This window comes from Solea senegalensis, linkage group LG21, assembly GCF_019176455.1.
Source record: "Solea senegalensis isolate Sse05_10M linkage group LG21, IFAPA_SoseM_1, whole genome shotgun sequence".
NCBI lineage: Eukaryota > Metazoa > Chordata > Actinopteri > Pleuronectiformes > Soleidae > Solea > Solea senegalensis.
In genome coordinates this window covers 3,603,043-3,619,015 of record NC_058040.1, presented here as the reverse complement: position 1 = coordinate 3,619,015, position 15,973 = coordinate 3,603,043, and the positions used below count along the sequence as shown (strand labels likewise).

The 15,973-nt window shown below is 38.6% G+C and overlaps 1 protein-coding gene across 1 annotated transcript; it reads left to right on the top strand.

Moving 5' to 3' along the window:
- Window positions 1-3,246: 3,246 nt before the first annotated feature.
- tbca (tubulin cofactor a) lies at window positions 3,247-15,581 on the top strand. The gene is made up of 4 exons (XM_044012965.1): window positions 3,247-3,394; window positions 10,026-10,131; window positions 12,965-13,054; window positions 15,248-15,581. The coding sequence occupies exons 1-4, from the start codon at window positions 3,342-3,344 to the stop codon at window positions 15,326-15,328; spliced, it is 330 nt and encodes a 109-aa protein (XP_043868900.1). The 5' UTR covers window positions 3,247-3,341; the 3' UTR covers window positions 15,329-15,581.
- Window positions 15,582-15,973: the final 392 nt, after the last annotated feature.

Genomic DNA, 15,973 nt, shown 5'->3' with positions numbered 1-15,973 from the left:
TTTGAAGACACTGACAGTAGAACATCTCTGCATCTTTGGCAGCTTAGTAGAAATATTCGGGCTGGCTTACTGATAAAGCAGGATGTGAAAAATCTCTGTCTCTTTACTCCCGATGATTCATGAGAATGTTATTAATTAATATTTTTAATTTTTAATATTTTTATTTCATGGGAAAAAATGAGTATTTAGTGGTCACAAGTTTTTTTTTTCCAAAGTCATGTCTGGGGCTCTGTACTATCCCAAAAAAACAAAAACAAACAAACAATAAAATATCTATGTACACCACTGTGCCCATACAATTCATTTCAAGGCAAGTAACACACACACGCACACATACACACACACAAACGCTCACACAAACACAGGAAAAAAAAACCCCTCCAAAGTCATCCAGTTTGCTCTAATCATTACAATTAGTCGTGAATTATCACCGGACTCTGACAGACGTTCCTTGTAACTCTCTTTTATTTCCACCCCGCGCTAATCAGCGGCTCTCATTACAAACGCTGATTAAACTGCAAATTACCCAGCAGCGGCCCCGTCCGCGCCTACCACAGCCTCGCTCAATATCAATTAAGTGCAGCAGCCCGTCTGTACTCTCACGGCGCTTCCAAATGCTTGATAGTGCCACTTATTAGTTTGGAAAACTCGGAAAATACCAATAATCAACGGCCATGAAGCTGCAGGAGAAAAGAGCCCCAGGGTTTTTCCCACCGAGCTTCGCCCCGTATAGGATTTTCTGTGTGATGCTGCCATGCATGCATGATGCATGATGCAGGCATGCAGGAACCTCCATCACTCTGTATTCACGTCCTCGTGTGCATGGGGAAGACTATTTATGTTGGACAAGCTCATATATGTGTTATAGATATAGTTTTGTTTTTTTTTAATAATTCATTAATGCATGGTAAATCTCAAATGTAAGAATAGTCTGATTCCTTCTGTTAAACCAACATTAATAATAGTAAAAATGTAAATTAATAGCAACAACACAGCTGATGGCAAAAATAACACATTAAAGGCATGCAACAGAATATATAATGATAATAGTTACATGTGGTTCATCCACTACTACTTTAACGTCAGAATGTTAGAACTGGTGGATGTGAAGGTTTCATTTATATATTTTTATCTATAGTAAAGTTTGCTAAAAGATTGCAAGGATTATTTATTTGATTTATTTGTCACATGTATGCAGTCCTGCAGAAAGGCAGGGATCAACAAAAGATAGCATTAAATAGATCATTACAAATATGAATAAAATATAGGTGTGCTAATGCAACATATACAGAGTGTATTTTCACTTTACTGCACATTCACCAGACGTGTGGATTAAAAAGACACAGGGAACCAGGATCAATATTAAAAACAAACAATATCAGTTGAGCAACACACATCCTTTTATAAAAACACTCATACCTGAGTCATATTTAAGTGGCAGTGCATGTGCAATGTGTCCAGTTAAAGTATGATGTGTGAAGTGAGGTAAAACATGCACATAAATATAAAAGGTATGGTGCAACTCAAGTAAAAATCATTATTATCATTTATATACAACATAGCTTTTCATATTTGACCCTCATTTTGGGAATATAAATGCACACAAAGCTGGTTAAATCATTTTCTACTGCCATTTTATGGTGTACTATTGTATACATGTTTGTACAGTGTGTATTTAAATGTTCACTTAATTCACTTTTATTTTCAAAAGGAACATGGAATAAATCCCACATGCTAATGGTCTTCTCCACATGATCTTAATTGTTCTTTTAATTCATTCTTTTTTTTTTTCATTTGTCATATTTTATGATCTGATTATCAATGTTAAACAGATAAATAAATAAAAAGAAATAAAAGGTGTGTACCACCTGTCGCAACACAGGACAAATTTGAAAGGAAATATGTAAATATCCCTCGCTCTATAAGACACTTGACACCTGCTTTGCTCATCAGGTGTGGGTTTGTTATTACGATTAGTTGTCATGAGCAATTAAGACCCTCAATTTCTGTTGTTGACATACATCATTTAACTTTATATACATATGTGTGTGTGTGTGTGTAGAGAGAGAGATAGAGAGAGGGGTAGCCTTGAAGACTCCTATGAAATTGATTATTTTTTTTGCCACAGATCACACAGATCAATATCAGATGAACAAAGATTCAAATGATATTGAATGTGTGCTGTACTTGTAACAAAGCTTGATAAGCCATGTCAATTGTTTAACTTAAGTGATTTATTGTGCGAATGAAGGCATCGGCTTATTCTGAGACTTATGAAAACCTAATCTCACGCAGTGTCAAATATTTACCCGCATATAGAGTTTAATGTCTGCTGAAAGTAAAAGTGAAAAGCCAAATTAATTCCATAAATGAATAAATATACTGACCTACCAAATAGATATGTGTTAACAATGAAGAACACCCGTGGCAAACTTGCAGAGTAAACTTTGGGGTATAGCTCGTCTTAAACAGTATTTCTCCACTCAAGTATAAGTGCATCCCCAAAACTGTAACAACTGATTTTAGATTAAATTTAAAATTAGTCTGTCTGTCTATCCATCAATATATCTATCTATACATATAGTATATAATGTCCTATGACAACGTTAACTACATCAAATTATACATATACAGCATGTAATCCTTTTGTAGTAGTGTGTATTATGAAAGACCAACATAGGAATTAATACATCTGTGATGTTTTGGATGTATCTTTTTGCCGTGTGTGAGCTTCTATGCCTTTTATTTATTGTGTCTTTTATTTATGTGTCACTGTGGTTGTTTTAGTCCACAAAATATGATTTACAATTACCTCAACTCAAATTATACAGCAGGTAATGCTAATTCCTTGTTATAGTAGTGTGTATTATGAAAATCTCTCATTTATATCAAATAATGTATATACATCTTTATCTATATAGATATAGATATATATATATTCAGTGACTCTGATGTAAGGATATTATGCATTTTGTTGACTTTTGACTTAACATATTGAATATTATCTATCAATAGCAACAGTTACATTCTTGTAAGAGTTGGAAACTTTAAAGCTTTTGGAATAAAGGACATTTTGAATCTTTTCTTTTTTTGTAAATAAAGGATGGCAATAGTGTCTATCAGATGGGAGCAACTTAAATGAGGTAGAGAGTCCATGCCCTATTTAATGTAATATTTAATGTAACTCAGTCTCCACTGACCCTGTCACCCCGATCAAGGCGCTCGATAGTCCACTACAATTTATCGATGTCTCTGCTAGCAGCTCATCAGCACTGACTTCCACCTGCATAGCGACAGCCTCACAGCATCTGACCACACATCACATCACAATATCCACAACCATGGCGGATCCTAGAATACGACAAATCACGATAAAAACCGGCGTCGTAAAGAGGTAGGGTGTTCTGCTGTTGCTGTTGTTGTTCCAGCTTTAGATAATGTAACACTTTAAAGATGCTAATCACATCTCAAGCTAGCTGAGTAGCATAGCCGGCATAACGGCTGGCTCAGCTTGACACTCAGCCGTACACGACACACTCTGTGCCCGCTCGGTTTTAACTTTACGTGGGTGCGTTTTTGTGGCCGATGGTCAGCGAAGCTTTCTGCAGTGATTTTCTTTTGCGATAGCTACACTATAGTTGTCTAAAGCATGGTTATTGTGTCTGACTTGACAGTGACAACTCATTGTACCATCAAAGATGGCGCTCGAATGTTTTGTTTCTTGTAGCGGTAGCTAACGTTTGTCCACTCATGGTAGCTGTCAGTTAGCTTGCTAGCTAGTTAGCTTGTAGCATTTTAACGTCTGGCAAGTTGGATTTTTGTCTTTTTGCTTTGTATATTAGTTTAAATATGTTGCACTATCGTACATGTGCCTCATGAATGATTGGCCTGTGGCTAAGCAGTTCTAATTTCATTTAGTATGTGTTATATTTAAGAAGTGGCTGTAAAAGAAAAGTAGCCCATATTTACCTCTGGTAACAGAACACTAATGCTGGCGGGTTCTTTTGGGTGTTTTTTTTTTTTTTTAGATGAGATGCTCTATTCATTGCATGACTGTTTAATTTAAGATATCATGTAGGGCTGCAAGAGTGGACTTTACGTCAAGCATGTGTATACCCTCATCTTCGTCATCCACCCAAAGCTTTCTCGTATTTCTGTTCACCTTCTTCTTGACTGGGTCTGTGATTATTCACAATAATGACATGATCATATGTGGACATCTGTCTAATTGGCAAGCGCAATAGACTGATTAATTAATGAATATGACATGTTTTATTATCATGTGCTGTAGAATATTAATAGTTGTTTATTGTTTACATATTTTTATGTTTTTGGTAAAAAACATTTATAGACCTTACTTGCATAATAACATCTCACAGCTGTATGCTATTTCCTGTTTAGGAATTTATATTTTCACAGTCACAGGTAGTCATAGGATGCTACATTCATTACATACAATATCATATGATTATATATATGTTAGAGGTGAAACAAATCGATTATTAATTGATTGTTTTGTCAAAGCTTTTTTCATGACTAAAATATTTCCGATTGTTTAAGCTTCTTAAATGTGAATATTTTCTTAATTTCTTTGGATAACAAAAAAATCATTAAAAGTTAATAATTTGGTTTGTGGACAAAACAAGACATTTGAGAACATCATCATTTCCAGGTTTGACGAACACCGATCAACATCTGGCACAAGAGCATACCATTATTCCAAAACTTTGCTGAAACCATAGACATGTACTGTTAACTCCTTGGATTCACTGGTCCAGGTTCATTTTTATGTCCAATTCTATTCAGTTTTCCTGCTCCATCAGCATAGCTTTGCTTGTGGTGACAGATGATGCTGGTACAATTTTTTTGTCTTTAGGTTTTTTTGTTGGGAACAGCAAAAAAATATCCTGATTACATCAAGATTTAAAATGCCACAAAACTGGACTTTTGATGTTTGACTCTTTGAACTCATTATGCAGGTTAAACCAGGTTCATAATAGAGCTAGCATTATAATGTGTGCAATGGCCTGGTTCACCAAGCTGGGATCGAAAATATTGTTGATATTATGAGGTGTGGTTAAGGCGATGGGCTCAGTAGTACCTGTGTGGTGGTCTGAGTGTTTCTCTCGCCGATGAGGCAGACCTCTAATTCCCTGCTGTCAATGGCGTTTGTGTAATGTGCTATTGATTGTGTTTTGATGAGGGTCAGATTACTAACAGGCTCCCTGAGGTGGTAATGATGGAGGCTGGATTTCCCACAGAGGCTAATGTCACAGTGTCCACTGAAGGAAAAACAGCAATGCAGTGTTGCAGTTCATCAGTCGCTACTGCACTGACATCTCTTGGTAAAGTTCCATGCATAGCTACGTTACGCCATTTAATAGAACTACTGTCGAGGACTGCAACCGACAATTATATGTTTTTAATTGTTTCTCAATTGAACATTAGTTATTTTGTCCATAAAATGTCAAAATGTTTAGTTTTAATTCTGTTTTGTTATATGGAACAAAGAGGCCATACCAAACCAAAATATAATGGATTAAATAGTAATGGATTAATAGTTGATTATTGCATAACCTTTGTAGCCCTACTACTGTCCTTCTATCAGTAAACAAGCACTACAATTAGGTGGTGATATGTCTCATTTCAGCTGTTGGTATAATGCATTTCTGGTTGATTTGTTACATCACAGACCAAAACAACTGTAGCTCGTGGCTAATTGGTAGCAGGAAAAGCACCATTCTGAGTTCCGTTCTGAGTCTTCCTACCATCCATGAACGTTTTTATCAGCTTATTCTTTTAATTTTCCTGGGGCAGGATCCGTGGAATGCACATACAGGACCTGGGCCAGTTTAGGTCTGAATAAACCTATATTTGCAATAATTCAAGTGCAAACGGCATCATCTGGGTCAGGGATACAGTGGTTACAGATTGTAATTCTGTGATTGTTGTTTTCACAGTTTTACGAGTATAATGCTGGAAAAAAAACTTAACTGGGGCTCAACTATTAATCGAAATTTTATCGAAGATCGCATGAGGCGCAATACTTGTTAAAGCCAAAATGTGTGTCAAAATATCATGTTGGATTAATTATTGTCTTGATCATACACACCATATTATACAGATGGAAGAGAACATCTTTGTTTCTCACAGATCTTCACAAATACCACACAGTAATCATTTTAAATATGTTTTACAAATGAAACTTAAAATGACAATTTAAAAATTATATCATATTGTGACTCATATCGCAATTCCTGTCAAAATAATCGCATTTATTCTAACATTGTTCAGCCCTACTCTTAACTCACTCCTACTAAGTTATACATTTATGTTTGTGTTAATTTAAGGAAATTCAGCCATTGTTTAGCTATAATTTAATGTTGGGTGGTGAAAAGCATAGTGTAGTGTAGTTCTGGTAATTCTTAAATGTGTGGTCCATTGTGCTGGGTAACTGATCTTATGGTCTGTTGTGCCCGTATAAAACTTGTCATTTTCTTCATTGTGCAAAAATTGGAATAGGAAAATGTCTGTTTAGAAAAACACCTTTTATACCCGTTCAGTTTTAAACCACGATTAATAGTAAAACCAGTTAATAGTTGCCTCCCTTTTCTGGTAATGTTCGTACAACTTTAAGAAATTTGATTGAGTAACAATTCTGACTCATTAACATGTATCTTAAATGTTCATTTTTAGTCAAACTAACAAAATAATTCGATTTTTCATCATGTAAATGTACTGTCTGATAATACTATTTGGACTTAAGGCAAGAAAATTGATATCTCACTCCACCCAGGCCATAAATTCTGCTGTGACATGGACTTTTAATCAAGTTGTTGGGTTAAAATGTACAGTCTGTCGTCATTCATCATTCAGATCTTCTTTTCACCTTCCTTCCTTTTCTTTCTTCTTGCCTTCCCCAGTCTCTCCCTCCCTTTATATATTTGAGCTAAGAGGAATCCTGCCTGCTCTTGTAGCGGGGCCTATTTCCAGTGGCTTTTGCACATTCCAGTCAGTGCCTTTCTGCCCTAGCGAGGCGGATGCCCTTAATAAAACGACAACAGTAATTTGCCTTTGTCATTCTGGTCCCAGCACAGACTACATCGTGGCTCAAAAATACAGTGCTAGAGAAGGCGGCCAAATGTGTGCCCGTGTGTGTTTGTGTGCGTGTGTGTGTCGGCTCACTCTAATTCCCTTTTTTTCCATTTTCCAGAGAGCTGCCTTTTCCATTAAGCCTGAGGTGGCAGGTCTATTTAAAACCAGCCACGACCCCACCCCTCATTCACACAGTGCTCCGAGTCAGGGAGAAATAAGAAATTAACATCAGGACTGGAAGGGGAGGAATGGACATTTTGTTATTAGACTGTCCTTCAGTTTTATTCAAATTATTCCAGCCTCCTTTCCTCCATCTTTCAGCTTCTCTTTGCCAGCATCTTTTACTCCAAACAGATGACATCACTCATTCTGCATCAAGCAAGAGAATGCAAGGCACGAGCCGCTGCTGTTGCCGCTGCATATGGTGCCTGTTTAAAAGCTCCTTGATGGAACAGTATTAGAATGAGTGGTAATTGATGTAAAATATGACAGAGTGGCGTTGGCTTCCTTGGCTAAGCAAGGAGCAGTGCAACACGGAGGGAAGGGTCTCCAGTAATTTGACTGATTAATGAAGGATCACTCACTTATGCACACGCAGCTGATTTTATGAAAAATGAAATTTGTGTTGTCATTCCAATAAGCAGGCACTGCCGGAAAAAGACTATTAGATGGGAATTATTATCAATAGCGATATTTTCAAACTCCATTATGCCAATCAGGGTTAGAATCTGTTTAATAGATTTTGTTTCATTTGGCCCGTAATTGATAAATAATCAAAATTTATCAATGTACTCAAGCCCGTTTTCACTAACAATCAAGGAAAAGAGGCCCATTTACCACCTGACTTGGTTCAAATTAGGGACTAAATTGATGATCAATTAATCTCTAAAAAGGACTAGTAGTGTGTGGGTGACTGCGGGTGTGTGCGTGTCTGTGCATTAGAGGAGATGGAGGTGGATGTACGAGTCAGACGAGCATGGTGATGAGGTGCAAACTGGAAGGGATTACGAAGTTAACAAGGTCACAGAAAGGTTTTGTGTTTGCTGAGCTCCGGAACAGTAGAGGGACTGATTGGAAATGAAGAAATCCTGGAAGTTGTTTATTCGAGAGGTGCAATTGGTAACTGCGGTTGTGCAAATTCAGAAGTTTCACAATGGGGAAATACATTATTACAGCTGTCGCAGTTGTCTGTATAAAGCGTTGCCGGGGCTATTTTAGGAAGAATGACATGAATTCAAACTAAGAAGGGCACTAAACTTCATCCCTCATGGTGGCAAATTCAGGGGGAATTTAGCAAAACACACATGCAATGCACCTGATACATGTCTTCCATTATATAAAATATTAAAGGTCCAGTGTGTAACCTCTGACAGAGTAGTGTCTTACTACCTCGCTCATGTTTCAAAGAACATGGGTTAATTCCTTAAAACCTGATGTTCTCTTTCAACGCCATCCCTCTGTCTGTCATGATGTGAAATGTGAAACTCTGTGGGGCCGTACACAATAAACTAAGTTCAAGAGAATCTTTTTTTATCATAACGGCTTTTTATTCCCAAGGACTGTGGCAGCATTAACCCCGCTGCTTTTGAAAAGTGTGTCCCAGAGTGGGAAAATCTCGAAACGCCACCCGTGTGGTTTTAGGTATACGATGAGTGTGCTAAGAAAATGATGCATGCTTATTTTTTTATCTGTTGCATATTCACACAATGTGTCATGTTTTGTTTCTTATGATTCAATTCAATTGTATTTGTCAAATCACAACATACATTATCTCAAGGTACTGTACATAGACAATATCATTGAGAGCAGAGAAACCCAGCAATTCACACAATGAGCAAGCACTAGGCTTCAGTGGAGAGAAAAAACTCTGACAGAACCAGACTCAAAGATGTGCAGCCATCTGCCTCGACCACTGTCCCCCACCTCTACACTGTCCCCCAAAAATGGGGGACAGTGTAGAGGTGGGGTACAGAAAGGGGGGAGAGAGGACAAGGGGGAGGTGAGGTAGTGACAGAAGAAAGAGACCAGGAGCAGATATACAACAATTGTTGTATTTGTCAAAGTTATAGATTTCGACAGGACAGTTCTGAGTCAGTGATGACATGTTGAAAGAACCACAATGTCATTTATATAAGCAGCAGAAGATAGTTGATTATTTTAATTATTATGATTATTATTTAATTATACTGACATCAACTTTAATTATAGCATAATAAAAATGGGGATGATATATATATATATATATATATGATAATAGTAATAATAATAGCCTCAAAACTGGATCTGGATCAGGACACAGAGAGGAAGAGAGAGGACAGGAAGGAAAGACACAAACTAGGGAGAGAAAGAACAAGGTTAATGACATCTGTGGCAGCTATGGGAGGACACATATGACTATGGCTGCCTACCACAGTGCTTATTGGCACTGATTCCTATCCTATTATTAAGCTATTTAAACAGTACTGCTGTCTATGTAAATAAACTGATCTTTGCTACCATGTTTTCGGCATTTACATAATAAGTCAGTGTTTCCAAAGTTGGCTTTTAGGACACACATTATGGATAATATGAAAAGTTTTAGGTGAGAGCATAAATTGAAGCTGCTCTCTTCATGGATACCTAAACTATGTGAGGCCTTGCAGAGGAGGAGGAGTGATGCGTTGGCTGGTTGTTACTGAGGTGTGTATCTTGTCATCCTGCGGGAGATGATCTCACTGTGTCCCCTCAGTCAGTGTAACGTAGGAGGGAATGAGGATGGATGGCCTTGTCTGTAAAAGGTGACCATCACAGCCTGCCTTTTCATGCTTCAGCCTATATTATCTGTCTCTGAGGCTGCGCCGTTATGTTTCATGTTTGATGGAACAACAACTGTGTCACTACCTTTAACTATGAACTGTATTTCCCCCCCTCTCTCTTCCTCTTCTCTTCAGGTTGGCGAAAGAGAAGGCCTCATATATCGTCGAGGCAAAGGAGATCGCGGAGAAGATCGAGTGCATGAAAGCAGATGCAGCAGATGAGTATCAAATCAAGAAACAGGTATATGGATCCTACATTTCACTTTAGCTTTTTTTGTTTGTTTTTTTACATGTATTACGTTGAAAACTTTATTTTTCACCGAACATGAATGTTTCAGTTAGCAAATTTGTTTGTTTTTGTTGCTTTTGCATAGTAGGAAGCAAAGGTATATCAATGATTCCAATTATTTTGTTCGTACAACTAACTATTATTTTCACAATGGATTAATCTGTTGATTATCTTCTAGATTAATCGAGTACTACTAGAGCTGAATCGATTATAAACCAATTACTAAATTAATCGACAACTATTTTGATAATCGGTTTGAAGCTTTTTTCATGATTAAAACAAGATTTCCGATTGTTTAAGCTTCTTAAATGTGGGTATTTATTTGCTCTGGATAACAAAGAAATCATTAAAAGTTAAATTATTTTGGTTTGTGGACAAAACAAGACATTTGAGAAAATCACCATTTTCAGGTTTGACAAACACCAATCAACATTTTGTAAGATTTTCTGACATTGTACGGACCAAACTATTGATCGAGAAAATAATTGACAGATTATTCGATTATGAAAATAATAGTTAGTTGCAGCTCTACAGCCATCTATAGTTTACATGGACAATGCATATAGTAATATAGGGCATGGAAACAGAGACATGGGCAGAGGTAGACCGATTAATTGGTTGGGCCCATTAAACCTTCTTGCAACGGGGCCTTTAAAGTGCCTGTAAAGCAAATGCACACATTACATATGTTTGAAGGTAGTGGCTGAGAACATGTGGAGAAAAAATTACAATTACTGTGGATTAAACGCAGTGTTCTTTAAAGGGTTTTTAGGAGTGTCCAAAAATATGGCTCTATGAAGCACAGAGGTCATAGTTAACAAAACTACCCCGCAAGCGCTCTAACAAACTTCATTCACTCGTGAGTAACTTGTGAGTAACTGCACCTTTTCTAAGTGGCTACTAGCTGCCGTTCATGCCTGCTGACAGTATACAGAGATTTAAGTATTCAGGGATTTAACCACGCCCCCAGTGTGACGTCCTGCAGGCTTGCCAGAGGGCTGTAGCCGTTGTAGCACGACTACACATGTCATTTACACGTTACCCCCAAGCACTAAACTGAAACTGCTGCCAACTAATCGGAACTACGACAACTGCTGATTTGGGCGACACACTGCCCGAACTTAAACCTGTTAAAAAAATGTTTTAAAAAAGTCTTTAAATAAGAAGCACTTGAAAAGATTTTGTCAGGATATTATAGTTGAAACCACCAAAATAAGGGGAAGCTAGCTTTTTTTTTTTCCATCTCTTGCAGCCATAAAGATCGTCAGCATGCAGATTTTTAATGAAAACTCCAAAAAGAAAGAAACAAAACACCAATGATAAAACCAGTAAAATGCCCACCTATATTCCAAAAAGAGAAGGTAACAAAACAAGTGGTCCTTGTCCACCAACAATGATCCACACTTCCTCTAACAAGAGAGCAGTGTCCCAGTAAATTTGGATTTGACGTGTGCACTTTTTCGGCCCCCACATCTGACGAGGTCTCGTGGCGGCATTAAAATTCTGCCTGTGTTTTGTTTTGTTTGCTCATTCATGGAGCGGCGGCTCGGGCTGAGCATCAGGCTTGGCTGGTGTTAAATGGGGAGTTTGGGAGGCCAGATGGATTATGGTTGGAGATGAGAGGTCTGAGGCAGGATGGATTAGAGGGTTTTTTGTTTTAATGGAATCAATACAGTGTAAGTGTCATCTTTATCCAGAGCTGATGGGATCATTCCACTGCACTGGGAGGGCACTGTGACTTTTCTCTGTTTGCCGCTCTCCTCTGCTCAAGTCTGACTCACCTTGTCACATCTACATGGCAACCGGCTCGACTCGTTGTCTTGCCGCGCGTCAGTGAGTGTGCCAGGGCTGCCTGTGCACGGGTTCATTTCGGCGCCTCTTACTGTGCATAGCCGTGTAATGTACACGCGTGTGACTGAGTCCATGTTTTGACAGAGGGGCTAGGTGAGGAAGCATCTGTCATGAGCGAGTGTGTCTGACAGCGTTAGCCATCTCTTCTCTGCTCTTTAGGGTGCCAGCTGGGGGAATTCCACATCAGCCGTGGCTGTGAAAAAGTTCCCCGGGCTATAACACGTTTTCGCTCCAGGCGTAGTAATACCTGTTCACGCCTTGATCACGGCGCCCTCGGCTCAGGGTTTCTTCATTCATTCAGGTGTGCAGTCAGACGGAGGTGGTCCCCTGCTGCCCGACTCCCTGCCCGATCGATAACTCAATAACATTTTTCATACTGCCGGCTTGTCGGTGGATGTTAACCACAGCTGCGTGTGCTGTATGTGGGAAACACTGCGCGTTACTCTCGGGACCAAAGCTACAGCCAATGAATATTCCTGTATTTTTGTTCTATACATTCTTTATTGTCGTTAGAAGTGGTCATGAAAAATGTACGGCTGTAACGGATAATCTGTTATTAATTGATTATTCGACTATTTTGATAATCGATTCATCCCTTTGAATATGTTTTTTTCCTGTAACTAAAACAAGCTTTTGGATTTGTCAGCTTCTTAAATGTGATATATTATTTAATATTAATGTAATCTTTTCTGGTTTCTTTGCTCCACATAACGGGGAAATCATTGAAGCTGAATAATTATGGTTTGTGTTCAAAACAAGACATTTGATAACATGTTTCATCATTTTCAAGCACTCGATTAATCGAGAGAATCGTCAGATCAATCGGTTTTTGAAAGTATTCGTTAGTTGCAGCCCTAGAAGAAAGATCACTGCAGCAGTGGTGACTGGTTAGAGCTGGTGAAACGTACTGACGTGGTCTCTTGTGTGATTTCAGATAGAGGTTTTACAGGAGTCCAGGATGATGATCCCAGACTGCCACCACCGCCTGGCCAAGGCACACGCAGCCCTGGTTCAGTTACTAGAAGTGAGTCTCTGACTTTATGAATGTTTTTTGTTGTTGTTTCATTTGCTTGTGTTTTTATTGTCTGTTCATTATTGTGTAATTTCTTTTTAAACTATGTTTTAAGCACTTTGCGTCCGCTTTGAAAGATACTCTACTTGAAATATTTTACCATTAAATGGAAGCATGTTTTTAATCTCCACAATTGCACCAAATTGTTGTGCTTTTGTTCATTTGCTTTGTTGCCGTTATAGTTAATTATATTGGTGTCACAATCTATTTTTCATATATCTACTGCAAACGTATGTTCTCTGCCGTTACATTGTGTCTGAATGTGACTTGTGGTGTTCAAAACATAACAATCTCAATAAAAGTCCTCAGGTAAAAGAGTTTGTGTGGGTTAATTTGGAATATTTTGAGCAGTCGGATACACTGAGCTGTCTCACTTATATATTGTTTAGTTTGTAAGTGTTTTATGTGACCTTGTTAAAGCTCACCCCACACTCAAGAATAATAGATTTCGGTCCTGACAGCCCGCCTCCATGTCTATTTATATTCTGAAGTCATGTTAAATCACGCGGGTTTCCATGAGATCCCAAATCCCTGGAATTCTCAGGATTAAAACACTGATAATTGTTTACAAAACGTGTTTTTTAAAATCAAGTCCTCACTTGTGTGGCAGACTTTACTCACAGCAACATTGTAAATAATACAGGTCACTTTTTATTTTGCAAAATTTAGCAAACTGACCAAAATTTTGGGTGGTGGGTCCACAAAAAGTAAACAGTGAAGGCATCCTCAGTGGATGGCTTCAATTGCCTGTGTTGCGTTCACTGTCCTGTCGTAAATCGTATAACCCCAGTTCTAAATAGAGACACAAGGTCAGTCACTCATCGGTGCAACAACGTCTCACATAATCATCTGATTTCGGCAGCTTTGTCGTTATTAGTTTATATTCTCACCATCTGATTGGCCACTGTTAGACAGACATGAGAGTACAACATAAAGGACTCTTTGTAATTGTCCTTAAAATCTAATTATCTAATTATCTAAATCTAATCTTTGTAATTGTCCTTATAATCTAATTATCAATGCATACATGGTAAAACATTGCAAAGCAACTTCTTTAAATGTGTCAATAATGTGTTTCAGCATGCCAAATCCTGTCGTTGACAACAGGATGGCAGCAGAAGTGTCAATGAGGAAAAAGATAAACTTCAACATGTTGCGTTCGCTGCCCTGCTGTTAATCATAAACCCCGGTTCCATATGGAAACACTAGGTCAATCACTAATTACTTCCAATTGTGACATTTTAATTAAACCAATGCATTAGTACCACAAATATAGTGCGAATACTAATTACATGAATTAAGACCTAACCTAACACTTTTAAATGTGGTTAAATCATCAGAACTAATATTAATTCCAATCCTTATTGGATTGTCAACTATTTTGATAATTGGTTTGAGAATGTGAATATTTTCTGTTTTCTTTGATTCATAATAACGAATCATTCAAACTGAATAATTAGACAGACATGTGTGCGCGTGTTGACAGACATGCGCACTTGCACATGCTCATCACAGTTGATTAGCGGCGCTGTCGCCACAGCAACTCATCCACAATTGACTAAAGGACATGGAACACCATGCAGTCGCATCATCGGCACCTGGACCAGACCTAAACTGCCAAATGTAGATCCATAGAACACGGTCGGTGTAGTGGTTAGAACTCTTGCCTTTGCAGCAAGAAAGACCCGGGTTTGAGACCTGGTCGGAACAAGGGCCTCTCTGCATGGGGTTTGCATGTTCTCCCCGTGTGTGTGTGGGTTTACTCCGGGTTCTGCAGTTTATTCCCACAGTCCAAAGACATGCAATATGGGGATTAGGTAAATTGGACACTCTAAATTGACCGTAGTGGATGTCCAGGGTGTGACCCCGCCTATCTCCCTTTGTCAACTGACACTGGCATAGGGCGTGTGGAGGATAAAGTGGTAGAAGATGGATGGATAACACAGTGACATCTGAAGTATGACCTCAGGCATCAAGTTTTATGTCAATGAAGTGACATCCAGACTGGTTTGTTGGTAACACTATGTTTATGTTGACGACGTGTGGATTTATCTTTAATTGGTAATTTTGTGCATCAGAGACGATGGTGTCGTTCAAAAACTAAACTGTGTGTTTGTGTGTGTGTGTGTGATTGTGTCTCCCCAGGAAACGGAGGAGGATTTGGCTGAATTAGACGCGTTCAAAGAAGCCAGGAAAACGCTGGACTCGGTGAAGCTTGAAGGATGATTTGTGACGTCTGTCTGTTCGCACTGTGAGATCCACTTGCCTAAATGTTCATCATTCCTTACTTCATCATGCCTTGTTTTGGAGACCCTGGAGGTAAACCGTGCCGGGTCCATGTCTCCATGTTCTTCCAGTTATTATTTCTACCGTCGACTCTGAACGTGCCACCGCGTTTGTGCATGCATCACGTGTAAACACCCACAGGAAAACCATGAAAATCAGTGAAGAAAATAAAAAATGAAACGAGTTAATAACAGTGGAGGAGTGGTTTTTTTTGGACTCTGGACTTGGATGTGATTAAATGCACACACACACCATGTATCTAGAGTGATGGCCGCCTTCGACAACTCTTTGCACCTCATGTTGAAAAAGTCACAAAATGCAAATTCAGCTGCAGACCTGAGAGCGACAAAAGAATGGGCTTATTCTTATATTTCATTATTTTTTAGAAGGCAAACAGGGATACTTATTTGCAAACGGCTTGCAACTGCGATTCGGTTGTCGTCGTTCATTTAAAAGAGTCGCTCAAAAGATTTGACTCGTTGGTGAACGTCACAGCTCGATCTCTCAAACGCTCCCTCAGGTCAGTCAGGTCTTGACAGAGCTTGTATTCAGGTGAACGACACAACATACAAATAATGTTTTCAT

What these genes read in the sequence shown, in the direction of transcription:
- tbca (XM_044012965.1), top strand. Translation starts at nt 3,342, where the DNA reads ATGGCGGATCCTAGAATACGACAAATCACGATAAAAACCGGCGTCGTA. An exon ending in AAAACCGGCGTCGTAAAGAG is followed by an intron (nt 3,395 to 10,025) that starts GTAGGGTGTTCT and finishes TCTTCTCTTCAG; the next exon opens with GTTGGCGAAAGAGAAGGCCT. An exon ending in CCCTGGTTCAGTTACTAGAA is followed by an intron (nt 13,055 to 15,247) that starts GTGAGTCTCTGA and finishes GTGTCTCCCCAG; the next exon opens with GAAACGGAGGAGGATTTGGC.